This window comes from Epinephelus moara, chromosome 7 (assembly GCF_006386435.1).
Source record: "Epinephelus moara isolate mb chromosome 7, YSFRI_EMoa_1.0, whole genome shotgun sequence".
Taxonomy (NCBI): domain Eukaryota; kingdom Metazoa; phylum Chordata; class Actinopteri; order Perciformes; family Serranidae; genus Epinephelus; species Epinephelus moara.
In genome coordinates this window covers 10,638,090-10,661,548 of record NC_065512.1, presented here as the reverse complement: position 1 = coordinate 10,661,548, position 23,459 = coordinate 10,638,090, and the positions used below count along the sequence as shown (strand labels likewise).

At 40.4% G+C, this 23,459-nt stretch overlaps 1 protein-coding gene across 1 annotated transcript; it reads right to left on the bottom strand.

The window, feature by feature from the left end:
• Positions 1-7,182: 7,182 nt before the first annotated feature.
• On the bottom strand, positions 7,183-14,343 carry creb1b (cAMP responsive element binding protein 1b). The gene is made up of 8 exons (XM_050048111.1): positions 14,204-14,343; positions 11,529-11,638; positions 11,231-11,377; positions 11,025-11,125; positions 10,411-10,571; positions 8,257-8,442; positions 7,888-8,041; positions 7,183-7,666 (listed from the first exon to the last, which is right to left on the bottom strand). Exons 2-8 carry the CDS (start codon positions 11,628-11,630, stop codon positions 7,522-7,524), a joined length of 996 nt encoding a protein of 331 aa, XP_049904068.1. The 5' UTR covers positions 11,631-11,638; positions 14,204-14,343; the 3' UTR covers positions 7,183-7,521.
• Positions 14,344-23,459: the final 9,116 nt, after the last annotated feature.

Here is a 23,459-nt window from a genome sequence, read left to right as displayed (position 1 = left end):
GAGCTCACAGACGGCACTACTTGGCACAGGATGTTGTAGCCCCGCCCACTTAGATATTCCATTCACTCTTATTGGCTGAGAAATCAAAACAAGGTCCATCTGAAGCCGCTGATTGGCTCAACTAGCTGTCTGTCAAAGACGATTTAAACCGATGAACTGTATTTACAACGCTACTATTTTGGTATCGTCACCGACCCACACCCTTTTTTGACAGTGGAAACTAAAGCCAGTCCCCTATTGCACCGTCCACCTGCCAATCAATGCATCCCTCCTCATTCATGCAATATGAAATATGACATTTTCAATCTTTTTTACAACTGTAATATTTTTACAAAAATAGATGTACCTGAAAAGTAGTTACTTTGCAAATTAAGATTATTCAAAGCATATGATCCCATTGTAAAGTATGATACATAGCTATACTTTTAACACTGCTTTTCCCTGTTGTTGCTGACAGAGTGGTGCACAGAAAATAACCTTACTCACAATATCAAGATGGTTCCATTAATTAAGCGCTTGATAGCTAAAGGCTCTGGCTCCCATTCTACTTATTACTGCAATATAATAAAAAATGCTACATCTGCATCATGAGTATTTTACTTATGATACTTACGCAAGTACATTTTACTGGTAATACTTATATACTTTTGCTTTAATTTTGAATGCAAACTTTAAATTGAGTATTTTAACAATTAGTATTAAAAAAAAATGGTAACCTAGCTCTTCAAAAAGCTACTCAATTAAAATAGTTGACACACTACATACTGTTATGTTTGTATATTAACATATATAGTTGTATTATATTATTTCCATGTATTAATTTTTGACATTAACAATTACAGTACTTTGAAAACATCTCAGAAATAGTGAAAATCATACTAATATTTTTTTAATCAAATATAGAATGGAATAACTTGTACATATATTATCTTAGCATCACTACTGTCACCATTTAAGGACAGTTCAACTGTTTGGTTTTACATGGCTTTAGACAGTTAAAGAAACTATACTTACAATATTATTCAGCATATATATATATATTGGATAACATTAAATGCAGAGCTTCCCGGGTTGATCTCCATCTCTGGCGAACTCGGTAAGTGGCATTTGTTTTTCTCCAAGGTAACAGATATAAAAGCATGAGGGTCAAAGTTCAGGGTGTAATGTTATGAGACAGTACGTACTTTTTAAGGGCACCTGCAAGACCTACTAAAAGTAAAAAGACAATGTATTCAGATTCGGAACACACCCCTAATGTCTGGAGTGACTTGAAAGGCATACTATTTAAAGACACAGTGACATCTAGTGGACTTTTTTTAGCATAGCATACTTAAACTGAATGGTAGAGATAGCTCAGTCAGATTGAGTTAAGTTCAACACATTTTCATTGAGATATACGGACTCAAAATGTGCTCTACCATGTATTTTACACCTGTACCTAAAGCATAAGATGCTATTCTTGCTCCTCTCTACATCACTTAACTCCCTCTGTACCTCCCGCCTCTTAACACGAAACTTCAAAAACACAAGTTTATTAATGGGGCCTTCCTTTACCTGTCACTAGCACCACCATGTCATGCAATTTTATGATATAAAACACAAAGCAACTGGAACATGTATTGTTTTTAAAATGTTAACCCTTTGTTTCATCAGTGTCTGTCATGAGAGGATCGTTCATACATATATGATTGACAATAAAATACGTAACAATCTTCAAGAGCAGTTTATTGCGACATAGCAAGTGTTTACAAAAGAGTGATGTAATGTCAGAGTAACAGCACTTTCAAATAATGGGCTGGTATAGTTTCATAATGTGACAATGTTGAAACAAACAGTATATAATGCATCATTTGGTGACCTTGTCTCTACAAGATACTTTACAATACATGGCATTTTAAATCGGTAACTTGTAAAAGTGGCAATATATAAACGGATCACATTAAAAGTTAGAAAAAATGTTATTATTACTGTTCTAGAAATTCTCTCTATATATACTTTTACACACATGGATATCAACCTGTTTCATGCACGACTGAGGCCCGTGGGTTTAAAACCGTTCTGGCACAGAAATGAAAAAACACTTTTGGTTTCGTTGGAAAAGATATTGTATAATTGCACGACAAAGTTGAGCTCACTATATCAAATCAACAGAAAAGATTTTTTTTCAGCACCAGCACTGGATGTGTGAATTACAAGATACACTTACAAAAGTTTTCATCTAAGTAACTCAGGTATCATAATGGCACCGGTATCTAAAAGTTTTAAGTGCTACCCCGCCCCACACACATATTTAACCCCTCGCATTGATTACTCTGTTATTCCTTAATAGTGACTCTGTCAAATTTACTGTTTCCTCTGCTGTGAAATTGACTTTACAATCAGCGAGGCCAAAGGTTTGGTGACATGTGTGGCTGCAGCACATGCTGATATGTTGAGGGCCAGAACGAGATGATTCGCACAAACCCTTCTGAATTACTCCAAATATGAAGTGCTGTGTGATCTCTTAAGCTGATTTAACCCTTTAATCCTCTATATATTACAAATACATACTGTACAATATCAAAAATGTTTGAAACTAGAAAAATAAAAACTGGCAGAGCTACCATGAACTGATGATCTTTTAAAAAGTAATATAAAAGAAACAAAACACATTTTAGGGAACACACTCTAATTGTTAGAGCGAGCGTTAGTGGCCCCAAAGTTTCCTCGAACCTCTTGATTTTGAAACTTATCTGTGAAATACAGAAGTAGATTTGTCATCAAAATAATGTTAACTCAAGGTCCTCTTACTAGCTTTCAACCAAACGAACCAAAGACCACCCATACTTTGTCACGTGCTGACAACTGAGCTTTGGAAAAAGCTGTAGTGGTTCTTTCGTAAGCCGACCTGGTTAGCGTAGCGCTGGTTCCCTCACCAAAAAGTAAAAGCTAACGTTTGTCTAAAAACAAACTACACCACAGTCGCATGACTGGTGTTACCACCACAACAAGGATGTAAAGCCGTGTTCGGCAATGACCTCTGTAGCCTCATGTAGCCACTTGTTAGTAACCGCCTTTTTTAAGATATGTAAAAGCTTCAAAATTCACAAGTGGGGTATTTACTGACGCATTCTATGTCATAGAACAAAGCGGGAACATTTCTTAACGGTTCCTACAGTTAAAGGGAAGTTAGATTTAAGAGTTTTCGAGACTTTTTAATGACACTCAGAATAAAATTTAAGACCAATTTAAGACAACATGGCTTGGCATCAATTACTTAGTGTTATGGATAATTTGGCCCAAATGTTTGGGGCGATTTTGTGTTTCTCGCTCTGCGTGTAGGGTTTCCATTTCCTGAATTCCCGTCATACTAAGTTTCAAAAACTTTTTGCGTAAAATACACTGAGCTATGTACGCATTGCGTTGTACGGGTTTCAATCATGCCACAATATCTTGGTAAAATGGCCATTTTTCGTTGAATTTGCACTTCCCCATGTCACTTTGCTATCCTGATCTGCATGACGTTATTGCGAGAGGCACTCTGTAAAGATGTGATCAATTATTTTTGACATTTTACATACTATGCCAGACAAAAAAATCCTACCTCCCACATCTTAAAATCTTTAAGACTTTTGATAGATTGATTTAAGACACTTAAATAAATTTAGGCCTTATTTTTCGATTAATAATTCAATGCTTTTGAGACTTTTTAAGGATTCACAGAACATCTACTTAAGCTTGTGTTAAACACAGACATTAATCCGCGCATAATACCAAAAACCCATTAAAAAAAGCCATCAACTTCAAGACGAGGGAACCTGAAGTGCTAAAATGCTAACTCATTTCCAAGTATTAGGACTCATTCCTGCAGCACTCGAAAAGGACCTTGAGTTAAGTAACAGAAGCTACCAGGATATAACTCCAGCTCTATGAGTATGCTCATAACAAGTTCAGCAGTGAGCTGGAGAAAGCATTAAACTTTGGAGTTTCCATGACAAAATCTTATACCCCAAAAATGTCAAATATATTCGTTTAGAGAGGATTCAGGTTACTTCCAGTTGAACTGAGCAAATACTGTGGTTGAGGATCAACTGAGTTAATCTGAAATTAAAATCTAATGTAAATTTGTAGTAAAATAAATGCAAAATACAATTAAAAAAACATAAAAAGGGCTCCAGTGGAAAAAAAAGTTGTGCTTTCATTTGATGAACTGGAAGGTATAAAAACAGTTATTGATGGAGCCATTTCTGCGAAAATCAATGAGATAAAAATACATTTACAGTTAAGAACTTGTGCGGCCGAGTTTGAAGCCACCGAGGGTTCTGATGTGCAGTTTCCAAATAAACAAAACAGTCAATTATTAATGGTACATGTTGTGGACCTCGACTGCTTGAAACAGACTCGCTCTTCTCTACAAACATCCTACACAGAGTACAGCACTCCGAAATATAACATCTCCAACAAAGGCCTTTTCTCATACACTTAGCTGCCATGACGGTGGTAGGCCTGGTGGATTACATGAATACACACATACATTGTCTCCTATTATACATCGATGTATGTTACAAATATGCAAAGTCGGTTTTATACAAGCCATAAGAACATTTTTCATATCAAATAAACAGAAATACATGGTGGTCTACACATGCTGTAGAGTCTATGTACAGGAATATAAAAAAATAAACACACAAATACGTACATGTATCTTCTCAAAAACCACGCACAGTCCCACAAAAGTGATCTCTTTTCAACAGAACGCACGTCGTCATGGATTATTAGTGTTAAACTCATGTAGTTGTAGCCTATATCACAAAGAATCTGCTACACATTTAAAAATGGCTCTGCAACCTCACACGTTGTCGTAATCCATATTTTACCTCCGTTGAAAAGACTTTGCAAAACAGACACAATATTATTATTGAACACTTAAAAATAACATGTAATAGGAAAATGATAACTTTGATCATGGTGGTCTTTTTCTCTTTTTTTTTGGACTACAAACGTTTACAGTGGCACAATGAGATGATCTGTGACCTCGAATTTATCGCTAGCTGGGTTTGGAAAACATCTAAGTCTCTGGTGTTAAATTAGCTCAATAAATGTGCATTTTTGTACAACCTGGAACTTCTTTTTAACTCACACATCACACTGATCTCTTATGAACCAATATTTTACCCACTCATAACTGGTGACACAGCGAGCCCAATTATCCAACCCAAGAACTAATCTGAATGCGCTTTGCCTTGAAAAACTACCTGTCTACAGAACTAAGTCGAAGTTGGACCACTAAGAAGTTCTGCAAAGTTTTTTGTCTTTTCTTCTTTTCTTTTTTTAGCCCCGTTTCCACTGTGAAAAGTTGTGGATGGTACCAATGGAACCGTTTCATACCGTCCCCATGTTTGGTCCCCCCTCTGTTGGGGTACCTAGCACACAGATCTGGTACTAAAAGGTGAAGCTGTGAACACTGCAGTCTGATTGGTCAGTAGAGGACGGTCACTCTGCTCAGGGCTGAGTTGTGTCTGGTTTTGAGGCTCATGTAACCACTGTTCATACTGTGGAGAGTTTTATTAGTAAACTGTAACTATGAAATGAAAGGATGTTTTGCTGCCTCTCACAGCAGCTGGAGTCTGAGAAAAAATAGCTTTGTTCACTGGGGCGACTGCCGGCAACTTTTAAGGTGGAACGTTAACTTGTACTGTCACTCAATGCATAAGCTGATGATGAGAATCCATCAGCACACCTTAATTTTCACTGTGACAACTTAGACTATTCCCTTAGGTTTAGTGTCTCTCTTGGATGGCACAGACTTTTAGTAACGAGTGGATCTTCAAGCGTTTATATATATTAATTTCGACCGGGTTATGTGAACTGCTTATATTCTAATCCTCACTTGGAGAAAAAATATCATTGCGGAGCGTCGTTCCTGTGGGCTCCGGCAACACTAAACCCCTGCACTTGCCAGAACAGGACTAAATCCACAAACCCACTATATAAATATCCCATGGAGAGAGACTCTCACTGCAGCCTGTTTTACATCCCCGCCCACATTTAAGAGTACTGTTTGCGGTGGAATCGCTAGGGTCTAGGTACCATGTCTGAAGGGTTACTGTTGGTTCCAAAGGTACCATACCGAAAGTATTTGGTGGAAACGAGGCTTTAGACACAACCAGGTTAGGTGATCATTTCACTTCCAAATAATGTGATGTCGATAACACGGCCCTTTGCGTTGCTGCCCCACTGGACTTTGGCTAGTGTGTAAAATGTTTGCATAACTAATAGAAATGTTGGCCAAAACTATAAGGATGTGACCGCAGGTTGTAAAAAAAATAATCTTGCTTTTAAACTGTGCTTCAACTTGGTAATGATCTCATTTTAACAGCATCTCTTGTGCAGGAGACTAACTTAAAAACAATCTACTGTCTACTTACACACAGAGCTCCACTTCCTAAAAGATCGGCAGTTGGTAGCATCTTTAAAAACCCTTAAAAAATGACATGTTTGTGCCTAATCAGTTGTAGAGTCCGCTATACAAGAAGCCATATATTTGAAAAGTTGGTTCACATCATGTGGATCAAGTAGAGATTCATAATTCATTCAAAGCCTTTAACTGCAACTGACTGAGCTCGTCTGATATGGAAATGTCCCAATCTTAAGTCCACAAATGTTTTTAGGATAAAGTATTTTCTGAACATACTTTCAATGCAATAAATAGACTTCATAATCACTGCATTTTTTTACAAGCTGGGTCTTGTTGTCATAATTTTGGCCACTCACCACCGTCAAAGTAAAGTTTCACCACTGCAACAGGACATATTCATCCATCAATAATTGGAAGCCGTCCATGAAATCACATACAAGGACGCCTTAAACATAACTGCAGGTAACCATAGCAACAGTGGCTTCAAGGACAACTTGTTGGGCATTATTGCTTACTCAAATGCTTGACTGGAATCCAACAAGGCCAATTAATTACGTGCTTTAGACTGATTTTCAACACCTTAAAAACAACACTTGAGGTCTGAGCAGAGCTGACAAAAGTTTGTACCCCAGTAAAAACAGTATGAACCATTTGCATCAGAAGGTTGTGCACCATTTTGTTTGTTGTACTCTGGCTAGGACAACAAACAGAGGCCATGTAGATGGTTGATAGAACCTCAGGGAGGTTCTATCAACCATCTACATGGCCTCTGTGGTCAAACATTTTCCAGTGAAGTATCCCTACAATGACCGTGATGAGTACAGCATTACACTAACTTATTTGGGTATAAGCCAAATCTACGACAAGAAGACGCAGGCTTGGGATCGCAGCTTCTGTTTTAGACTTAAAGTTTCAGTTGGCACTTGTCTAACATCAGACCTGGATGACAGTATGCACAGGGGTTTTAATGTTCTGATACGGGAAAGGTTTAGTGTGTTTTAAATTCATTGTTACTGAAGATAACATACTGTAAGCAGGACTGGAAGGCCAGGCAGGCTGAAACAGTCGGAGTATTTGAAGAGAACTGAAATGCTACTTGGCCCAGCTCGCTGTTCAGGACACAGCTACTCAGACTTATGGCAGTAAAGGTCTTTAAGGGCTTTCAGTTCTTCGATTAGTGTCTTGTTTTGGTTCTCCAGGACGGCGACTCGGTTCTCCAGACACTTAACATACTCCTTCTTCTTCCTGCGACATTCGCGAGCTGCCTCTCTGTAGGAGGGATAACACACAGTTTGTCTCGCTTATTCAATTTGGGGGGATTTGGGGCCACTAGTGTGACAATTTTAATAAATAAAAACCCTCGTTGAAACCCAGGCTGGCCTGTTATACTGTACATTGAGACATATTTCTGTCGTTAACCTTCTGAAGCAGCAGCAAAGCCACTATTGAGACCAAACGTACAAAGACACAAAATCCCTTGGTGTTCTTACCTGTTCTTCATGAGGCGGACTTCCCGTTTGCGGGTGACCTCCTCAGTAGCGCCCTGGGTGGGGAGGGCAGGGGATGAGGCCATGACCACCCCTGGGGCGATGGTGCTGGCGGGGGCTGCTCGGATCTGATAAGCCTGGACGTCACCGGAGGCGGCTGAAAGGTGGATGTTACATTTTATTTCTTGGTGGAGAGAGATCCACTTTGACTCGGAGAATCAATCAAGTTCACCAAAAGTTTGTTTGGCTGATTGAGAACATTGACTTTTTTTTTTGCTGCCAACATCTGAAAATGACCATGGATCTAGGTGCTGAATATCAGATACCACTTGCTTCTGTACACACCAGTTCATTAACACAGCTCACTCTTACCTTGCACCACCACCTGGTTACTGGGAACCAGTATCTGCTGGCCGTCACTGGTCTGTGCGTACTGGAGTATGGTGGCTCCGGGCTGGGCGGTGGCTGCTGCATTTGTCATGGTGAGAGTCTGAAGGCCCTGGACTCCATCTGTACCATTGTTAGCCAGCTGAATGGCCCCACCCTGTGTGATTGCAACTGTGTGTTTGGTGAGAGGGAACAAATGAGAGAATTACTCACATCTAAGAAAAGGAAAATGACACAGTAGCCAAGAAATAATCTGATATATTGATCTATTTTTATTCTCTTTTTATTATCACTCTTTCACTGCTTTTATTCTTTTCATTAATATTTGCTTATTATCACTGTTGTCTTGCTCTTGTCTGGCCTTACTGTTCGACTTTCTGTTGTTATATTGTCTTTTGAGTATCCTGCGCCTGCTTAGTCTGCCTAAGCATTTTGTAAAGCCTGTTTTTATTTTTCTCTGACAAACTTTCAAGGATTTCAAGGACCTGTGGGAACCCCTACAATGTGATAATCATTTTATCCTATAAGCCACTTGTGTGAATTTTTGTCATAATTAGTGTATGAATTCTTGAGATATGGCCAAAAAACATGTCTTGTGAGGTCACAGTGACTTTGACCTTTGACCACCAAATTTTAATTAGTACATCCTTGTAGGGGTGACCCCGAATAGTCGATGATTGGATTCGGAGAAGTCTGATTCGACTGCCAGTCTCGCCGTCGAATCGTCGCAAAATGTGGTTATGAAACAAGACCGTACCATTCTGACTATATGGGGGTGCTCACTGCTGCTGAACATCTTGATTTGACATAGAATGTATTTGTTTTCTAGTAATTCATGATATATAGCCTATTTTGATACAAATATCAGCCTAATTTCTGTTAATAAAAAACTGAAAATGACGTGTGCGTTTAATCAGTAGGCATAATCATTACTACGAATGAATAAATCACCCAGTTGCTCAATCCAAATAAGCTGAGGTGAGTGAGTGCGCTGCAGGACCATCAGAGCAGCATCGAGGCCTACGGTGATTTACGGTGGCGGAGCGCATAAACAAACACTTTGGAGGAGGTATGTGCTCTCAAATCAAATTTTTTGAAGGATTATTCATTTACCTGAAGTGTCTTGAAACGAATTTCACCGCTGATTGTTTTCTTGATAGACTCTGATTTTTTATTTGGCTACATTTTGTCCGACGTGGCCAAACAATTGAGAGCGGTGACGTACGGTCCGTGTGGATGAACTTGTTTGAACCTGAATTGATTAATGAAGTAACTTTAAGTCAGAAAGAAGGAAAACTGTTTCTAAACCTTTTGGTGATGTTTTTGGATGTTTATTTGTGAATGAAATGGCAAGTTCTGAGGAGTCAGAAACGACTCCTGTTAAAGACATGGATGAGGCTGCAGCGCATCTGCGCTCATCTAGAGCATCATACCGTGATGAAGTGAAAGGAATAAAGATAAAATGATAACCCTTTTACTTTTATTATTATCTTATTATGCCAACTGAAGAATTAAATTTGTTTATTTGGGTGCTTTAGCTCTTTTCTCTGAAGCGGAAACTGACGCAAATGAGCTCATTAATCAATGAAGGGGAAAACAACATGATTCGACAATTAGTCGGCTAAAGGAAAAATCTGTAAAATCAGATTCGACTATGAAAATTCTTAGTCGGGGACACCCCTACATCCTTGAGTCCAAGTTGACGTTTGTGCCAAATTTCAGGGAATTCCCAAGAGGCCTTCTTGAGATATTGCGTTCATAAGAATGAGACAGATGCAGGGTCACAGTGACCTTGATCTTTGACCATTAAAATCTAATCAGTTTATTTTTGAGTCCAATTGGACATTTGTGCCAAATTTAAGGATATTTGAGATGTTCTTGAGATATCACATTCATGAGAATGGGACTGACGGGCAGACGGATGGACAATCTGAAATCATAATGCCTCCAGCCACGGCTATTGTTGGTGCAGAGGTATTAAAAAAACAGATCTATAAAATCCAAACAACCCTTAATAGTGACACAAGCTGTGAAGTTTGAACAGGGTGTGATGGGTGGAGTTCACCACCCAAACTATGATCTCTGAATCACATCAACCTGCAGCCTCAGACACAGCTCCACCAACCCTCCATCACCTACTGTATTGGCCACTGCTGGTCTGGTAGATGGGCGTGGGCACAGTCACTGTGGTGATCGAAGGTGTGGCAGCTGCAGCAGCGGCAGATGAATCCTCCTCAGCCTTTTCCTCCTCGATACGAGGGACAGCAGGTGCGTCGGACGAGAGATCATTCAGGATTTTCCTGTTGGAACAAAGAACTGTATGAGTCACTCAAAACATGTTGTCCATGTGATGTCCTGTGCTGTATTATAGGCAGCTGGACTTGCTTGAGTTTCTTGGAGATGTTTCACCTCAGGCATCTTAACGACTCTGAAACCCAGAGCTCACATGTGACCTCAAGTACTCTGTAAGGGATCATATGCACAAAGGGTTTAAAGCCTGCTACTCTGCACCAGACATTAGAGCTGAGGAAGCCTCTTCGACGAGAGGTGAAATGTTGTTAAGAAACTCAAGCAAGTCCAATTGCCTACGATATAGTACTTAGGACACCCAATGTTTGTAGTTTGTGCTATTAATGCAGGGGAACACCCTTTAAAAATACAAATGTAGCCAAAAAGTACCAAATTTTTAGTGTTTGATTTAGTTATGAAATATCCTGATCATCTTGGTGATCTTCTCAAAGTTTTGCACTGACCTGTATGAGGGGCGTCGTGACAGAATCTCTCTGCGCTTCTGGGAGTCAGTCACACTGTCTACTGACTCCTGTGAATCCTCACTCTCTGCTATGGTGGAGATCTGGAACAAACAAACTAACCGATAAAGAAGACAGAAAAACACTGCATATGTTCTTCATATTGTGGCTATGAAACACCTAAAACTAGAATTTCACACGTGTTTCACCTGTACAGCCTGGACCTGTGGGGACTGGATAACAGATGGCTGTGCAGCCTGGATCACACCGTGGACCTGAACCGTCTGTCCGTTGGGAAGCTGTACGAGTGTTACTGTGGGACCTGTTGCTGAGGCGTGGCCTGTTGTCATGGTTACCTGAAATCAGAGGTGATTCATGTACACTTGAACTATTTTGTTTTTGGCACATTTGTGGCATTCAAAATTTTATTTTTTTTTCAAAATGGTTGGAGCCTCACAGCTAAACACTACTTTCCCAACACCTAATGGCGCTGACGTCCTCTGTTACCTGTGCCAGAGTAGCGATCTGTGCCTGGGCGATCTGATGGGTCTCCGCCTCAGTCACAGCAGCCTCCACTCCCTGCTGAACCTCCACTGACTCCATCTTCATCGGCTAAGCTGAGGATGAAGATTAAAGAGAAGATGTTAACACTGACCTTCACAGCAGCCGCATCATCTGAAGTATCTGATTCACAGATGGTGTGTGTGCTGCAAAGACAGCAAACAATACAAACTGAAAAAACACACAAGTAGATTCTGTGTGCTGATAGTTTTATTATTTCTTGTTGAGGACAAGATTTCACTAAGGTCCAAAAAAGGCAGAGAGATCATTTTATAACTCTGAGTTTTGACAGAAATCCCATCTGCAACTGATAAAGAGCCGACTGGGCTCCAAAAGCTGAACGTTATCCAAAATGTAATCAGGTGAAACAAAGGCAGCATTCTTTCAACAGTGTTGCAAGTCATTGTGAAGCAGAAATACAAAACAACACTAAGGCATTCAGAGGGACAGCTTAGGTTTCTCTTCTTGTTTACATACTAATGCCACCATGACCAACAACAACCAACATGTTCAGGAGGAAGAAGCCAGACGGTGACAGGGAGACTGGCTCCTCTGTGACATCACATGACCCTTCCTCCTGTAATAGACACTTTTTAAACCAAGCGGTGTGAATGACCTTTTTAATGGCCAGCCATAATTATTAACAAGAATACACTGAATGCATCACTTTCATTGAGGGTCAGGTTGTGGTAAAGGAGGCGACCGAAACCATTAAAGACCCATTAAATCTGAATTTACGACTTTTTAAGGCCTTATATTAAGAAAACTTTACTTCAGGCCCTGTAGACACCCTGTTATTCTTATTCTATTAATGTATATATTGTAGCATTATACATATTTTATATTTCTCATTGTAGCACTAGTTTATACAGTGTAATGTAGAACAATGCACATATTTGTATATTTTTTACACACTTAGTCTCAGCACAGTGACAATATATATTTTACTTTTAATATCTTAAGTACTGTTATCAAACACCATAGTATAATGCACATTTTGTTTCGAATGCACATTTGTATTTCTATTTTATTTTATTTAATTGCTTTATATTTATATACTTCTATCGCATACTCTTATACTTATTTCTTATAATTCTCTATTCTGTACATCATTGACTGTAATGAATCAAAATTTCCGCTTGGTGATCAATTATTCATATAATAATAATTATAATTATTAATATCAAGTATGTCTGATCCTGATTTACACACTTATAGTTTCAGCACAGTGACGATATATATATTTTATTTTTAATATCTTAAGTACTAGTGTTAGACATTGTAGCATAATGCACATTTTTATTATACTGCTTTATATTTAAATACTTCTATTGCATACTCTTTTTCTTACTTCTTATAATTCTCTATTCTTTACATCTGAGCAACTGTAACGAATCACAATTTCCCCTCGGGAATCAATAACATATATCTGATTCTGATTTTATAACTTTACATCACACCACAATGTCCCCTTGCTTGAGACAGTATTGCACCAGTATTAATTCAAATACAACTCTGTTTGCATTGTAATTTTTAGTCTAATCTAGTTTTATATACTTCTATTTATTTTTATTGTGTGAATCTGTAATTATTTTTTGTCACTGATCTGCTTCAACACTCCAATTTCCCCACTTAGGATTAGTAAGGGTTTATCTTACATTATCTTAAAGTACAAGTACCTCATAAGTAAATGAATAAATGTATTTAGTTGTCTCAACCTCTGGGATTCAAACTAAACACCAAACAGTATAAACTAACGAACTAACTCTGCACCACTCTAACTGCACATTTATTATCAGTGTAATAATCTGCAGAGGCTCTCAGGTCTGACTCCAGGCGCTACAGTGAGTGTTGATCTGGGGACGTGTTGTTCAGTGATCTCACACTGTGCGTAGCTTCTCTCCGCTGCATGATTGGCTTTACACATTTCTCCCTCTGCTTTTCAAAAATCACTTGTGTGACAGCAGAGCCACATGGCCGGGCAACGCCCCCTCAACGCACACACACCGGTCACATCCCGGGAGATAACCAGCCATTCAAACTTCACACACAACATGATGCGAGTTAAATCTCCAGGCCCGGAGTTTATGTTTACAACGTGCACGTGAACGCGACGGCCTGCATATGGCCCATATCTACCAGGAAAATTAATATAATAATAACAATAAGATAATAATTGACAAGGTGAGCAGATGTTGAATCAGAAATAATCCACATAAGATCGCAAAGATTAAATAAATGGAGCAAGCAGCAGGAATAAATAGACATATCGTGAATGGCGGGTTCAATGCGCTGTTTACGGGAAAACAGCGCAAATCTGTGCGCATAAATTTATAAAGGTTACAGCACCATCTGACATTTGGGTGTATTAACAAGGCTAAAGTCCTGTCACGGTTCCTGGTGTGTTCACACACACACTGTCCCTCCTGGTTCACTGTCAAAGCCGCGTATTAGCTCCGTTTCTGCCCCAAACAGCCGCAGCCTCCCCTCCCTCCATCCTGCTACAAACACACCGCGGCGCCATGATCTCTTTGTTTCCTTCGGGCCGAACCCGACCAGACCGACACTTTCTAACGGCCGCGTCCCGTCTCCCTGAGACCCGGACACTGCTCCGTCCTTACCGATACAGACTCCCTTCGTCACTCCCGGGCCTCCGGAGCTCCACTTTTATTCTGGCCGACACGTAAGAGCCCGCGTCAGGCTACACCTCCGCCGCGTCACCGGGAACAACAACACGGAGATTGGAGAAGGACGAGAAACCAGATGGCGACACTGGCCGGAAATGGCCGACGTGCGGACGGAGAAAGGCGGAAAGTGCCGAAGAGTGGCGGAACATAACGACACCCTCCTGCCTCGTAAAACGTTTGGCTAAACGACAACATTTTTTTTTATAATAAGCAGTTTAATAATTATGTAACAAGAAAAACAATAATCTGTTGGATAAACACGACGGTCATTAAAGCTGCACCCGCCATAGCCTATTATTAACTACAACTTAAAGGGTCATTGAGTTCACCTGAATCTAATAACCTGTATTTTTATTTAAATATGGAAAATAGTTTTGGTTTGAGTATAGATATACACAGTATGGACAATTTTAATGAGGGGATGTAACAAAGAAAATGTACTTAAATACTGTACTCATTTATTTATTTATTTATTTACTAATTTATTGAATTAATAATACTTTAAGTAAGTATAGTTTTGAGGTACTTGTACTTTACTTGAGTAGCCTATTTTCAAAGGCATGTCCAAAGTCTGGCCTGGGGTAGTGGCATAAGGTAGTTACGATGGGCCCCAGTCCATGCTATTATGACGGGCCCTAGTGCATGCTATTGTGCACATACCATCTCCTCACATGACACTGGATAACATCAACATACATATTAACTAGCTATCATCATTTCATATCTTTATATAACAAAAAATATCTAAGAAATTATTCATCTAATTTAACAATTTTAATAGCTGATATATAATTAAAGAATATTTGATTTACATAATAGTTGATTTATAGTTGCAGAATAAGCATATAATTTTGTTACAGATGTGATTGACTATTTTACAGAAAAGAAAAAACAAACTGCGCAACTGCACTGCCTTCAATGACTATACTTACACCTGGGGGCAAATCGTGGCCCGCAGGCCAATTGTAAACGGTCCTCTGGTCGTTGTTCAAAATAAACTATATGTGGCCTCACACATTGTTGGTTAATCAATCAAGATTACACTTACATTTTTTCCACTCACCTCACAATGGCAGGACTAACATACAGTTTGTAGACATGCACCAACCAGGAACTACCCACGCGGAATTAATGTGTTTTCATAAACAGACAGCAAACAAGCAAACGAACGGCCACCTAACGGCAGACATTTTCCACTCCACTGTAAACCCCAATCCATCCATGACGCAAAATTTTATTGCAAAGTCACAAATGCCCCAGATTCTCAAAATGACTTAAAAACTTTATGTTCACTTGACACAACCTACTCATCCCTTGTGGTCTGGACATATCTTTTCTATATGAAGTCAACTGTTGTAGAATTTTGAGTTAATCTGACTAAAAATCATAAAGCTGATTTCGCCTAATTAGTTTAAGACCAATGAACAATACTACCATTGTGCACTTAACATATTGTGGTGTGTTGGGGCTAAATGGGTGGAGTTTCCCAGCATGCCATGAGACAATGTGTTCACGGCCACTTACATTACCCATTACACATTGATTAATATTTCTGTATTTCAAAATGGTTCTAATGGGTCACACTTATTGTTGTGGTAAAAGAGATTTTACACCATGAGTTAGGTCATATACACAGTTAGTGACATCCCATCTGTGTGGCCAATAAGGTAATAACATAGAATTGTATTAAGGAGAAATGTGAAGGACTTCCCAGTTCAGACTTAATCTTATGCCTGTCATTCTTGCAATAAAGACACCAGAGTTCACCACAATACTCTTTATAAAACAATAAAATGTAAAATAGCAGTAGTATAATGTGTACTTGAAGTTTCTATGACATATAATTTTAATGCGCATACAAGAACACCATAAAGTTATGTTAAAATGACATAAAATTCCTGCAAGGCAATGATCACGTGCTACATTTATTTTATGTCTGGAACACTCAAAACTTTTATGTCACCGTACTGTACTAAACTAAAAGTTTTGAGTGCAAGCTGTTTCCAGAAAAATGTAAGTTGAGTGAGCGAACTGGGGTTGTCAGTGTAGATAACAGAAATGGCCACAGCAAAGAAGTGTCAAATTGACTGCAAGGGCTGCTGCCTTCATGAGAGGTGTGAAGTTGAATACTTTTTCACTGAAAGATGAAACAGTTGCGTTTGTCTCGTTTGTATGAGATTTTTTTTTAATAACTTGTATTACGTGAGAAGAAGCTGGCTGCAAGTATTTTCACATTATCTAATCTGACTCCCATTCATACAAGTTTGGACACTCCTGGGCTTGAAGCAAGGTCCATCACTGAGAGGTTGCCGGTCTATCATTCTCATTCACACATGAATTTAGTCTTCAGTTTAAAACCTAGGACCACCCTCTCGCTGTGAGGGGACAGTGGCAACCACTGTGCCACCATCTGGCTTACAAACATCACTGTGACATTACCTAAGAAAAAAAAATCAATATACTAATGCTACTCACTAGTCATCCAAACCCCTCCATATGCATACTTTGACATTTTGACATGTCAATGTAGGAAAAGCACAGGTTTAGATTGTACTGTAGCCTCAACAAGTCCAAATGTTTACAATGGAAAGAGGTCTATTTTGGAGAAAGCATTCTCACTGTAACCACCAGAGGGAAGCATGAGACCATTAATGCACACAGCAGCTGAGCTCTGCAGGTACACTGGAATACATACCTCACATAAAATACATATAGATAGTCTTGAGGTTTTGAAGATAATAAATCTATAAATAATAAATAAAAAATAACAGGATTTTGTCCTCATGCTTCATTGTGATAATGAGGTGATTTATTTGACCAAATTACCACCTCCAACCCGAGGCTAAAACCATACCTTTTGCTACCTAATCCTGGGATAGAGTTTTGAGCACCAATATGCCTCAGGATGGGATACATAACTAAATCTTGGTACCAGATTCTCCACCACTCACCTGAGAATGATAAAAATACATCCCTTACATTTATACTAGTGACAGCATTGCCACATCTTTAAACACACAGTAATCTGGCTCTCCTTATTTCTGATCCAGATGTTCAGGAAGTTTTTAATGGGAACCGAATTATCCGAAAAGGTCTCCTCCCCAAAACAAACAGACTAAAACTGGTAAAAACACTGAATAAAGCAGCTTCATGTCACCAAATCAATGTTTTTCTGATGCTCTCGTCACAGAGGAGATGCTAACTACGGTGGCTGACGTGAAAACAAGAATGGCCCTAACTAGAGCCAGTGTTTGGTTTGTCCATTCTGGGCTACTGTAGAAACATAGTGGTGCAATGTGGCAATCTCCATGGAAACAGACCTGCTCCCTATATGGATATACACTCACCGGCCCCTTCATTAAGTACACCTGTTCAACAGGTCCTTAACACAAATAGCTAATCAGCCAATCACATGGCAGCAGCTCAATGCATTTAGGCATGTAGACATGGTCAAGACGACCTGCTGAAGTTCAAACCGAGCATCAGAATGGAGAGGAAAGGTGATTTAAGTGACTCTGAACGTGGCATGGTTGAGTATTTCAGAAATTGCTGATCTACTGGGATTCTCACACACAGCAATCTCTAGGGTTTACAGAGGATGGTCTGAAAAAGAGAAAATATCCAGTGAGAAAATGCCTTGTTGATGCCAGAGGTCAGAGAAGAATGGCCAGACTGGTTCAAGATGATAGAAAGGCAACAGTAACTCAAATAACCACTGGTTACAACCAAGGTCTGCAGAAGACCATCTCTGAACCAACAACACGTCCAACCTTGAAGCAGATGGGCTACAGCAGCAGAAGACCACACCAGGTGCCACTCCTGTCAGCTAACAACAGGAAACTGAGGCTACAGTTCACACAGGCTCACCAAAACTGGACAATAGAAGATTGGAAAAACGTTGCCTGGTCTGATGAGTCTGGATTTCTGCTGCCACATTCAGATGGTAGGGTCAGAATTTGGTGTAAACAACATGAAAGCATGGATCCATCCTGCCTTGTATCAACGGTTCAGGCTGCTGGTGGTGGTGTAATGGTGTGGGGGATATTTTCTTGGCACACTTTGGGCCCCTTAGTACCAACTGAGCATGGTTTAAACACCACAGCCTACCTGAGTATTGTTGCTGACCGTGTCCATCCCTTTATGACCACAGTGTACCCATCTTCTGATGGCTACTTCCAGCAGGATAACGCACCATGTCACAAAGCTCAAATCATCTCAAACTGGTTTCTTGAACATGACAATGAGTTCACTGTACTCCAATGGCCTCCACAGTCACCAGATCTCTATCCAATAGAGCACCTTTGGGATGTGGTGGAACGGGAGATTCACATCATGGATGTGCAGCCGACAAATCTGCAGCAACTGTGTGATGCTATCATGTCAATATGGACCAAAATCTCTGAGGAATGTTTCCAGCACCTTGTTGAATCTATGACACCAAGAATTGAGGCCGTTCTGAGGACAAAAGGGGTCCAACCTGGAACTATCAAGGTGTACCTAGCAAAGTGGCCAGTGAGTGTAAACAGCTCATTCTTAGGCAACAAAAACACAACAATTCTTATTTTCAGGTGATTATACAGTAAAGGAAACATACTTGCAACATTATATTCAATTTCTGCCAAAATACCTCCCTAAATACAACACACTGGCCCTTTAAGGAGCAAAAAAATTCCATTTGAACTAAAGTTTTAAGCCTGACAATAAAAACATCACATATAATATGACAGGATGCAAGACAGAGAGGCAGCCTGTTTTTTTTAATCTCCCCAGATGGTGTCGCTGTAGAGCTGTATAAACTCTCTGACCATGTGCTCCTCAGTCTGCCTCCCCTCCTCCTCCCCAGCGACAGGGAGAAGAGAGCTGCTGGTGTGTCATCACGCAGATATGTGGAGTTTATCAAGGCAATTCCTTTTATAATCCTCCTGATGCTCGTTGCCGGTGTTTTATCTGTTTAATAGCATTTTACTGCTACACGCCGTAAAAAACACCCTTTTTATTGTGACACCAAACACATTGTTTGGGGAATTGACCCTGCCTGGGTAATGAACAGCAGTGAATTTGCAGCCAGTTATAAAAAAACCCAGGAGGGGCGGAGGGCGGAGGGGGCTGAAGGGGGGAGACAATTTTGACCCAAAGAGGAGAGGAGGAATATTTTACAGGAAGGGGGAGGAAACACGTCCCATTAGAGGTTTCAACACCGCTGATTTTTAGTTGTCTTCTGGTTTCGCAGGATTGTCGCCTATTAGTCAACATTCAGTGACAAAACAAGAGTGCCACATGTTTAATGGCACAGCTTGAGTGCCATTTTGTAATTTGCAATTTTGAATTAGTATCAGCTGTAGGAATATTGCAGTAGTACAAAGCTGAAGAAACCTACATATAAAAATAAACAAAAAGGAAACAAATCAAAGGAAAAGCCTGAATACATGAGAGAGGAGAAACATAATGAACACAGAGGCTTTCATACAGGTCACCAGGGCTCACTGAATGTCTAAACATTATGTAAATCATATGCTATGGCCTTCACCAACTAAACACCTATGGGACATTTCGGAGCAACATGTCAGACAGCACTCTCCAGCATTAACACCAAATAAGGTAGGATCTTTTCGAAGGTGTTCATCCCTCCGGAGACTTGAAGAATCTATGCAAAGAAGCACTGATGCTGCTCTGGATGCATGTGGTGGACTAACACCTCACTAACAGCCCCTCTCCACTGCAGGAATTTAATAAAACATAACCTATCATGTAGTCATCAGAGGTTCTGCATTTGTTGCCTCTGTTCATCCAGTTCTTCAAGACTAAATTTGGGCACTGCTCAGAAGGTGATGGTAAATGCATGTACTTTAGGTACTTTGAAGCCTCAGGGACAACCAGACATTAATGCTTGTTGATCAAATGACAACAAGTCCTCCAAATTAACACCTCTCCAGAACCAAGCATTGTCTGATCTGGTTCCACCTTGCCTTATATCAGACAGAACTGTCAACTCTTTCCACTCCATGTCCATCTTCAATTGGACATTTCGTCCACTGATTTGGAGAGGAGGAGGGGAATTAGATTTTCCCAAATCAGTCCTAAGAGACCAACGTAACTGATGCATAGCCATTCCAAAATACTGCTTTTCAGAGTGGAGCGGAGCGAAGTTAAACAATCCCTTGATAGCAGTGTTTTCCGGTCTATACCGGTCGCCATTGTTGTACTCCTTATTGGTCCCGACGCACAGCTTGACAACAGCTTGATGGCATTAGTTTACAGCCATGGCGCTGACTGGGACTTACTGATTCATCTGGCATCGTGTTTCATGTCACAATGCCAGATGAATGAGTCAACTCAGTGGAGTGGGTAGATTCAAAGGTCTGGACCCAGGCAACTATTGGCCTTCAAGAAGTGTTAAAACTGCCATTGGGGGCACCCGGTAGCTCAGTGGGTAGAGCAGGTGCCCCATGTACAAAAAAAAGGCAATGTCCTTGTGGCAACAGGCTCGATTACAGATCATGGCCCTTTGCCGCATGTCGTCCCTTCTCTTTCCCCTTTCATGCTTCTGTCTTTGCAAATTGCCATTGCAAATATGGACCCACCCTCTGATCTAACACTGCTATGGTTACGGTTTGGTTAGGTCTAGGCATAAAAGCCTCATTTCCACTACATGTTACAGCACGACTCAATTCGTTTGAACCGTTCTTTTTTGGTTTTCCATTGGTAAAAGTTGTGGATAGTGCCTGGTACTTTTTTTGGTACCACCTCGGTCGAGGCTCCAAGAAAGCTGAACCGACACTAGAAGGTGGAACTGAAACACTGCAGACCACTGACTGGTCAGAGAGAATCGTCACGAATGCGACACGTCACTTTCTGCACAAACCTGCCATTTTTAAACAGCCAACCTACCGCCAATGGCGACTGCTAATTTTTTTGTCACTCGACCCACATTTTAAAAAATGGCAGTCCACAATGCCATGCTGCGGCCGGTTGATTAACTGCACTCATTCCCCTGTTTAGTTGCCGAAAAAGAATCCAACAATGGCTAGACGGAGCAATGTGTGCTGTGTTGCAGTGAAGATGATGTCACAGCAGTTTCACAAGGCGTTGCTATGACAATCAGCTAAGAATCCTGCCTACTTTTCTGGGGTACTGTCAGCAATGGAAAACAAAATTGAGAAAAGCGCCTGGTACTAAAAATGAGATAAGTAGAGTTGAGTCGAGCTGCACTACGCAGTAGAAATGAGGCCAAAGACTACTCTGATACGGACAGGGAAGATATCGAAGGAATGACCCATCCTACTCTTTCTATGATTAGCTAGTACTCTTTGCCTTCGTTGGTTGGATTTGATTGATTGAGGAAAGAGGAGTGGGATTGGTTAGGGTTAGTGTTAGAATATCAGGGTAAGCCATAAGGAGGCAGAGTAACGCCACGATCACACAGAAAACATTTTGCAGGTTACTTTTTCCACGGTAATAAGTAGCTAGTTCAGTCTGACAACCTGCTGTCTATCATCGGTCCGTATACCTAGGAGTTCAGAGCACTCCGGCAAAAACACTAGATGCCTAGTGCGCAGAAACACAAGGTGCGTTGCAACGCAAAAACCTAGAGCAAAAAGCTTCATTGTTATTAATAACAATTACAAAAAACTGCCTCCAGCTGCTAAAATGCTTTCTGTGTGATTAGGACCTAAGGCGGAGTAAGGCGGGCCATTTCTTCACTATCCTAGGACTGGCAAATTTGCGGTCAGGGGACCTTCATCGTCATGGGTACAATAATAACCATCTAAGATAAGGGAAACATCTGTGACAAGGTTAAAAGAAACCAACGCTGATTGTTGGTAGGAACCTGGCAGCAAACAGTGGTCTCCAATATGAATGTCCAACATTTGATTGACCCATTCAAGCACCTCCATCTGCAGACTGTGGCTCCATAACAACGTCACACCAGTTCCTACTTTGCTTCCAAAGAGCAAGTGTCATAATTCCGTCCCAAAGAAGGCAATGTCATCCCAACATTAACATAATTTTGGGCATTTGTTAAAACCACTGATGCTTTTGTCTTTCTTGGGACGGCAGTTTCACACATGAAGACATCCAAGCCTTCATTAGCATTTGGGGAGAGGAAGCCAATCAGAGGATGCTGGAGTAAGTGGACTCGAAGAATACAGATACAGAACATCTATAAATGGGGTAATATTTTCTTAATTTGCTGTGACCACTGAGAGTACAGTCCTTGAACATTTCCACGGCTGCTCCTGTTACAAACATGTAAAATCAGATCATGCCATCACTTCTTCAAGTGGAACAGGGTGCTGCTGCAAGGAGAAACACATGTTCATGTTTCATATTTCTCATGAGCAGCATCTTCTGTGTTTGTGCTCTGTGTTTTAGGCTGACAAGGATTTTCAATTTCCACCGAATTCAAACCCCCGCTGCTCATTTTCACTAACACTCGGAGTGTTTTTGACACTTTCGGAAGAAACTGTGAAAGGTTACCTTTCTGGCAAGATCTTGTTTGTGTGTGTTCGGTGTGGTTCAGCAGCTGTACACATTTTGTTTTTCCGTGTGTGCAATTTTAGGTGTTCGTGTTCGAGCAAAAAAAAAAAAAGAAAAAGAATGGAAATTATAATGAACAATAGATTTCCAGGATAGGATTCAATAATAAACGGTGAATGATTTATGGAGAAGTAGGACATTGTGGAGTGAAAAAGGAGAGCAGGGGAACAGAAGTGTGTTCTCCATGTAGGAATAAAACTGATTCTACATGCACACACAGACGCAGACAGACACAGAAAGAGAAAGAATCAATAGAAGCATTTGGTCTATTATCATAAACACACAGTGAGCGAGTGTGTGTGTGTGTGTGTGTGTGTGTGTGTGTGTGTGTGTGTGTGAAGAATGGTGTTTTTATCTCCAGATGGTTGACTGAGACTTGGCTGGTTGGTACAGAGAGTCAGAGAGAGAAAAGCAGGCAGAAGGCGTCTTTTCTACTTGAGCTCGACTACGTGTGTGTGTGTGTGTGTGTGTGTGTGTGTGTGGTGTGTGTGTGTGTGTGTGTGTGTGAAGAATGGTGTTTTTATCTCCAGATGGTTGACTGAGACTTGGCTGGTTGGTACAGAGAGTCAGAGAGAGAAAAGCAGGCAGAAGGCGTCTTTTCTACTTGAGCTCGACTACGTGTGTGTGTGTGTGTGTGTGTGTGTGTGTGTGT

Coding starts and splice junctions, on each gene's coding strand:
- creb1b (XM_050048111.1), bottom strand. CDS start 11,630: ATGAAGATGGAGTCAGTGGAGGTTCAGCAGGGAGTGGAGGCTGCTGTG. Junction 10,572..11,024: donor TCACGACGCCCCTCATACAG/GTCAGTGCAAAA, acceptor TTGTTCCAACAG/GAAAATCCTGAATGATCTCT. Junction 7,667..7,887: donor GTCCGCCTCATGAAGAACAG/GTAAGAACACCA, acceptor TCCCTCCTACAG/AGAGGCAGCTCGCGAATGTC.